Source organism: Glycine soja, chromosome 17 (assembly GCF_004193775.1).
Source record: "Glycine soja cultivar W05 chromosome 17, ASM419377v2, whole genome shotgun sequence".
Lineage (NCBI taxonomy): Eukaryota > Viridiplantae > Streptophyta > Magnoliopsida > Fabales > Fabaceae > Glycine > Glycine soja.
The window spans coordinates 34,209,400-34,217,484 of record NC_041018.1 but is presented as its reverse complement, the minus strand read 5'-3'; the positions used below and the strand labels follow the sequence as shown (position 1 = coordinate 34,217,484).

The window sequence follows — 8,085 nt, the reverse complement described above, 5'->3', positions numbered from 1 at the left end:
TATTTCACTTTCTATTCAAGTTACAAATTCCCTTAAAAATGAACTCTTAAATAATGATTCAAATAGAACAATCTGAATATAAATATAAAACAATAATAAATAAAAGAGTTTAAGAGAAGAGAAAGTGTAAACTCGGATTTATACTGGTTCAGCCACACACTTGTGCCTACGTCTAGTCCCCAAGCAACCCACTTGAGAGTTCCACTATCTTGTAAAATCCTTTTACAAGTTCTAAACACACAAAGACAATCATTCCTTTGTGTTCAGAATTCTTTTACAACAAGAGACCCTCGGTCTCTTAATCCCTTAGAGAATTAGAAAGAAGAGAAGAATGAATCTCTCTTGAAAGAGATAGATTTTACAATCTGAGCACTCAAATGATTCCTTATTGAATTGCAAGTGTATTGGCCAAGGAATTCTTAAGAGGATAAAATGTTTTTGCTCTTTGAGAGAATAACACTTGTTGTTCTGAAAAACTCTGAGCAAATTCGTGTTTCAAGTCACATATATATAGACCTTTGGTGGTCATGTAAAAACCATTTGAGAAGATATGACTCTTAGAAATATTTTTCTGAAAATCTCCTCTGGTAATCGATTACAGGATTTGTGTAATCGATTACAGTTTTTAAAATTTGAATTAAAACGTTTATTAACTGCTGGTAATCAATTACCAATATTGTGTAATCGATTACACAGTCTAAAATTTGAATTCAAATATTTAGTAGCTGTTGTAAACCATTTTTGGCCACTGGTAATCGATTACATCCTCTGGTAATCGATTACCAGAGAGTAAATATCTTGAAAAACACTTTTTTAACTTAAATTACTTGGCCAAACCTTTTGCTATATCAATTAGGAATTCCCTTCCTAAAATACTAGTGATCATCTTGATGTTGTGTCTTGCATTCTTGAATCATTGTCTTGAATTTAAACTTGAAAAGCGCATTTGCATCATTTGCATCAAATCATCATGATCATCATCAAAACATCAAAGTCATTTGCTTCTACAATTTGTACTAGCACTCCCTCTCCTTTCATAAGGATTTGAGTACTCTTGATTTTCTGAAAGTTGGCTACTAATAGTTTCAAAATATGAAGATGACTCACTTTGATTGTTTGGTTCACCATGTTCATGAAAATTGCATTGTTGCTCGTCATCACTGAAGTCGCTAACATTATCTCCTATTATGGGTTATTTGCTAGCCATATGTCAAAAAATAAAAAAGTAATTTATTAGTGAAATGGCATCAATTTTGTGTATCTATCATTAAAAAAAACAAACCTTTTAAAAAATGTTAAACAAATAGGAAAGTGCAATAAAAGTTCCTAATTTTGTGTATGTAACGCTAAAAAAAATATACCAATAACACTCTAAGTAACACGTGAAAATGAGAGAACCAACTGCTTGTTTAGATGCAATATATGCAAGATTGTGTAAACATGAATTATAAGTGTGAACGACAACTTCTTTTATAAATTACATCGAAGTGAACAGTGTTGTAAATAGTGAATACTAACTACTGCACCCACCATCAACAAAAATAATAATAGCTACCCTAAAATAATGCATTGTTTAACTAATTTAATATTCTAAAAACCTAAATTAATAATAACTAAACACTAATATACTAAAACATAAAATAATAACTAAACAAAATTAATTTAACGTGTATAATAATTTATCTAACTAAACCCTAAATTAATAATAACTAAACACTATTATACTAAAACATAAATAATAAGTAAACAAAATTAATTTAACATGTATAATAATTTATCTAACTAAACCCTAAATTAATAATAACTAAACACTTATACACTAAAACATAAAATAATAACTAAAAAATTAATTTAACATGTATAATAATTTATCTAACTAAATCCTGAATTAATAATAACTAAACACTATTATACTAAAACATAATTAATTTAACACGTATAAACTAAACTAACCCTGCAATGAACATAAAATTTATTAATATATATAATATATTAAAAACATGAATAGTGAAGGCATGTGATGTTCAATGACTTTGGCAAAGAAGATCCACCCTTGATTTCCTCCATGGTTGAATCTACACCATTCATCCATGAATAGTGAAGTCGTAGGCAATTTAATGACTTTGAAGTCATTTGAATCTTCTCGACTTCAACATGCACTTCAAGCTACATTCGTTTTACCATTTCGCTTCGTGTTTTCATTGTAGATTGCAAAAATCTTGTTTAATGCGACAACATTAGGTGCAGCAAATGCAGTTAAAGTGCTGGAAAATGCTGAGTAAAATTGCATCATTTTGGCATTTTACATGAAGCTGAAATAATGTAGTGTGTTGTTTAATCAATATGCAGCAATGAAAGTGAAAAAAACAACAATACTTAGCACTCGTGAAGCTTGCACATGGCTTCCATTTATGATTCTCGTGCGGTGTGTTAATGTTTATACATGGTAGCTTCAAAAGAGGCTGCTGAATTGGCTAAAATTAAAGCTTTGTACGCTTCAATAGCTTGCACTCGTGAAGCTTGCACATGCATGAATAGTATAAAAGCAAAGGTTTGTGTAAGAAGGATGCACATGCTAGTCATAGTTCCTATCTCATGAAGTATGCTTATAGGGTCTCTTACATGAAATGATGCATCATACCCGTGGAATCTTGCCAGAAATAAAGCTATTCAATAATAATTTGTATCACTGACCACTAAAACAATTATAAGTTGTGTATATTGGACTCCAGGTGATGCATGAATATTATATACAAGATATCAGAAGGTAATACTTTGGCAAAAAAACCAATACTTGTGTCAACCATTACCTTAAACCACCCAACTTTCATTCTTCTCCATTGTTATTTTCATCCTTCTATCCATTTGTTGTGTTCTTCATTGTCAACCAATGGCACATGCACAACCCGGACCAATTGATGGCTCCTTGTTGCGCTTACAAAACAACCATATTTCAAATCAAGTGTGGGAAGCCCAAAAGAGAATGATTCATCCGAGGTATAATTCTGTTTAGGCTTTCACCCACTTGGATCGGATAAATAATCGGGTAAAAAATCTAATCACTATAGCTGGTTTTGGTCATGTTATAAATGTCAGAAAAATTGATATTAACCAGCATTTGGTTAGTGCATTGGTTGAACGTTGGAGAACCGAGACACACACATTTCATTTTCCACATGGAGAGGCAACCATTACTTTACAGGATGTGGTCCTATAGTTGGGCTTGAAGATTGATAGATTGCCAATAATTGGTATCATCACCGGTGATGTACGTGTTGCTTATCAGGCATTACTAGGGAAAACTTCACCTGATAAGTATGTAAAGGGTAAAATGATTTATCTAAGTTGGTTGCGGCAAAATTTTCAGCAACTTTCCATTCATGCTAATGATGTTGTCATTGCACAACATGCTAGAGCTCATATCATGATGTTCATAGGCAGCTGTTTGATGCCAGATACATCAGGTGCAAAAGTTCATTTTATGTATCTTATTTTATTATCAAATTTAACTGAAGCAAGTCATAACAGTTAGGGTGCGGCAGTATTAACATCCCTTTTCCAAGCTCTAGATCGGGTTGTGAAGCCAGACCAAACAGAAATCAGTGGATGTTTGTTGTTGCTATAGTCATGGGCGTGAGACCACATTAAATGTATTACCCCAAAAAAGATCACCTATCCATGGAAGAAGTACAAGAAGGACTCAGATTTCCTCTTGCACAAAGGTGGTCTTGTACAAGGACTGAAACAAATATTCCCACCAATGCAGTGAGATTGATACGCATCATATTTGATAGACTACGTATGAATGAGGTTCATTTCTTAATTTTGATGACTTAACTATTTTTTATGTTTCATATTCGATTATAAACATGTGACAATAATAATGTATGTGTTGCAATTCTTGTGGACTCCTTATGACACACCAGTAATAAGGTCATTAATTAATGATGTTGAGGTATCAATGATTGTTCGAGCAAAAGTCTCTCTCAGATGTTTTGAATTGTGGAAAGGCATCCAATATACAGGGTCATGAGACAATTTGGACCGCGACAAATTATTCCAGATGACCCACCAAACCTAGATCAACTCCATGACATAGATACAAGAGGGAGAATAGATATTTTTTGGCCTCACCATCATCGTCACTGGATTGCCAAATAGAATTATTGGAATGATTATATTGTTCATGGTAAAATGGACCAAGGTTTTTTGCATGAAAATTAAAAATACATGCAATGGTATATACGTCGAACTAGATGATATATATCGCGTGAAGAAACACTATTTACTGAGGTTGTAAGTTTAATTTACAATTTTAAAACAATTATTGGTATTATTATTCATTATTATTTTTAACTTTTTAAATTTGAATCATAATATTATCCTGAACATCACCAACATCAATCATATGCATAACCCAATGTACCTCCAGTGCATGTTCCTAGATATATGTCCCAACATCATCCATCACAAGCACAATATCAATCATCAACCTTCTTTGAATACGCGTTTCAAGGATGTCAACAAAGTTTTCAACTAGTAGGGTTTTCGTCATATATGTCTCGATACTCATTTCAAGTCCCTCCTACGTCAAATATTTTTTTATGACCTCTCACAAATGTTTGCCACCACTTTTAACACTCCACCATCTACATATAATCTACCATCATCGAGCTTTTGTTATCGTCCATCATTACTTACTCAAATGCGTGACATGGGTTATGAAGATGAGGAGGAGGATGATGATAACAACAATACCAACAATAACGATGATGACCATGATGATGGTGGTGGTGGTGGTGGTGGTGATGATGATGATGATGACAATGGCGGTGATCATGTTCCTCAACAACAACACACAATTACACGTGAGCGCATCCTAGAACAAGAGGAGGTAGAGGCGTAGATCAAGAGGACAACAAACACAGACAAGTCCAGTCCAATGAGATTAAAGACCGAGACGCATATCTAAAAGAACTCGTTGTGGGACATCATCTCATTAGTAGTTTAAAAAAACATGTAATTTTCATTTACATGCCATCAATTTTTTAATTAAAGTGTTTCAAATTTTTAGTATCTCCTTTTAATTTTATTATGTATTTTTATTAATACATTATCTGAATTTTAAATAAAAAAACATTTAAATAAAATAATATTAAAAATATAACATATTTTAAATAATAAAACATTAAAATTAATTAATAACATATAAATAAAACCATAAAAAATATACACCATATTAAATAAAAACTATTAATATTTAAAATTAAAATTATTTATTTTACATTTAAATAATTATTTTATAAATTTAAAAAATTAGAAAAAAAATAAACCATAAAAGAATTATAAACTTTTCAAAAAAAAATTACGACTTAAAAGTCGTAAAACAAAAAAAATATAACTTTAAAATCGTAAAAAAAATATTATAACTTAAAAGTGATAAAACCTAAAAAGAAAAATACTTACGGTTTTAAAATCGTAAAAAAAAAACAAATACTGTTTCGACTTTACCCCGACTTTTAGTAAAAAAGCCCGATGTCTAAAGCAAAATAGGCCCTTAATATTAGTATTGTTCTTGAAGTGTGGAAACATGAAAAGAGGCGAGGGTAGCTCATGACATGTTCCTTGAAGGAAAAAAAACGCAGTTGAAAGATTGAAGCTCGAGATGTCGGGGAAAGGCGCAAAGGGTTTGATAACTGCTAAGAACCCTTCTTCCTCTAAGGACAAAGACAAGAAAAAACCCATTTCTCGCTCCTCAAGAGCCGGTCTTCAGGTTCCCCTCTCTCTCTCTCTCCTTCAAAGTTTCATCATTTTGTGTTTCTCGCTTATCAAACGGTCACAAGTTTTCACCTTTTTCAATCTTTCTTGTTTTTGATCCACATATGTACCACATTTATCTTGTATCTCTTTGTATTAGGGATAGGTTTTTCTTTTTCTTTATAGGGAAAGGGCAACTAGGATTTCTTGGTAATTTCCTTAGTTTATGGTTTGAGTTCTGTTAAAAAAATTTAACCATGAGGTACCTTTTGTTTTTATTTTTACACCTATACAGTAGCTTTCATTCTTAAATTTTCATTTTTTTCACCGACCCATTTTCTTATGGCAAATTTTGTGTTGTGTTGATTGTGTATATGGTTTGCTGGGAAGGGTTTACTCTCCATTTGTCCTTTTTCCTATGCTTTTATTCATGTTTGACCTTGATTTGTGGCAGTTTGTTTGTTAATTGATGAGTCCATTTTGTTCAGTTTGTGTGATTTTATTGAAATTTTAATTAACATATGTTTATCTTACATCTGTTTGTTGAAATGACGGGCCATGCCCAGATTTCCCTGATGAGCTTGGAGGGTAATTGTCTTGTGTAATGGTAAAAGAGGGTTTGTAACATAAAGTTCACAATGTTCTCCTACTTTTCTTTATGGAATACTTTGTTTGGCATTTTTTGTTATTGTTTGGTGTTCTGTAGGTCCTTGGACTAATGTTTGTTTGCTAGTAGTATTAATGATTTTGGAAGAGGTAGAAGTTTAAATTTTTTTTGTCAATGTGCAATCCATGCTATCCTTATTGGGTGCAGTTGGTTGGACTGTAGTGTTTGTATCTCTGAGGAAGTTTCTAGGACTGTTTTTGGTTAATGTTGGGTGTGCCCTTGTCCTCAGACCAATTTTTGTTTACTGGATTTAATGATTTTGGTAGAATTAGAGTAAAAAGTTTTATGTCAATGGGCAATCTGTGTGCTACTATTCAGTGCATTTGGTTGGAGTGTAATCCTCATATTTTTTTAAGTTTCTTTGACTGAGCAGCTGATATGAGCTAAAGATTAAGTGATTAGCATCTATTTTGTGCAAAGCACATGGTTCTCTTTGAGGGTTTCCCTTTGTCCATTGCAGAGGATCCCTTATTTTTCAATTTCCTAATTTTCTTCTCTTTGCTTGTTGTAAACGTGATAATCTATGTTGAAGAATGTATTCGACTGAACCTAGTTGAAGATAACATTTTTGCTCTCCATTCCTTGTTTAGTGTGGCTGTTGACTTGTCTGTGTTTAATCTACTCCTTATTGGATAACCTTCTGGCTTTTGGGTTGTTATTTCAATGAATGTGGAGTGGTAGTCTGACTGATAATTTGCAGAATCTAGTAAGTTAATAATGTGTTTAATTCAATTCATCCATAGTTGTCATGACCACAGCAATTTCATGATCATCTGTAACTGTGTTTTTCATTTTTACCTCAGTAATTTTGTTCTGAGAAAATTGTTTTTGGGTTGAATGAAGAGGCAGTGATAAATCATAATTAATGTTGCAAGTGGTCAATTAATGTATTCTTTGATTCTTGGAATGTGTAGTATTGGGGCTAATCATGATGGACTTCTTTTTGTTGGCATAGCTAAATTTCATCTGGTGTGTTTGTCGTCTTGAATATCTTTTTATGCAGTTCCCTGTTGGACGCATTCATCGTCTTCTGAAGTCAAGGGTGACAGCACATGGAAGAGTTGGGGCAACAGCTGCAGTTTATTCTGCTGCCATCCTGGAGTATTTAACTGCAGAGGTGTTGGAGTTGGCCGGCAATGCGAGCAAAGATCTGAAGGTGAAGCGTATTACCCCTAGACATCTACAGCTCGCCATCCGGGGAGATGAAGAACTTGATACCCTCATCAAAGGAACAATAGCTGGTGGGGGTGTTATTCCTCATATCCACAAGTCCCTTATCAACAAGTCTTCAAAGGAATGAGGAGGGTTTATACATTATTTGAATCAAGAAATTGACTGTAAATTTGGCTATATCTTTTGATATGGATAATTTGCTCCCTGCATTAGTTTGGTTGAACTCAACTTCAAAAGAAATATGAAAATGTCTTATTTCTTCATTTGAATTTTGTGAACTGATGTGTTGACTTTTGTGCTATAGTACTGCATGCTAGATGATCATTTTTTTTATCAGCAAACATAATATATATATTAATAAAAAAATTGAGTACCAAAGGTACTAAAGTACAGCTATATAATTGCCCTTACTCTGGTTCCAATACAGACTAAATGGAGTTTGGTTAGGAACCACAGCCAGGCCATACCCTGATGTTAAGCTCTACTAT

At 32.9% G+C, this 8,085-nt stretch overlaps 1 protein-coding gene across 1 annotated transcript; it reads left to right on the top strand.

Annotated features, from left to right (window-relative positions):
- The first annotated feature begins 5,565 nt into the window (after nucleotides 1–5,565).
- Nucleotides 5,566–7,875, top strand: LOC114392313 (probable histone H2A variant 3). Its single transcript, XM_028353392.1, has 2 exons — nucleotides 5,566–5,773; nucleotides 7,428–7,875. Exons 1-2 carry the CDS (start codon nucleotides 5,666–5,668, stop codon nucleotides 7,722–7,724), a joined length of 405 nt encoding a protein of 134 aa, XP_028209193.1. The 5' UTR covers nucleotides 5,566–5,665; the 3' UTR covers nucleotides 7,725–7,875.
- Nucleotides 7,876–8,085: the final 210 nt, after the last annotated feature.

What these genes read in the sequence shown, in the direction of transcription:
- LOC114392313 (XM_028353392.1), top strand. Translation starts at nt 5,666, where the DNA reads ATGTCGGGGAAAGGCGCAAAGGGTTTGATAACTGCTAAGAACCCTTCT. An exon ending in CCTCAAGAGCCGGTCTTCAG is followed by an intron (nt 5,774 to 7,427) that starts GTTCCCCTCTCT and finishes CTTTTTATGCAG; the next exon opens with TTCCCTGTTGGACGCATTCA.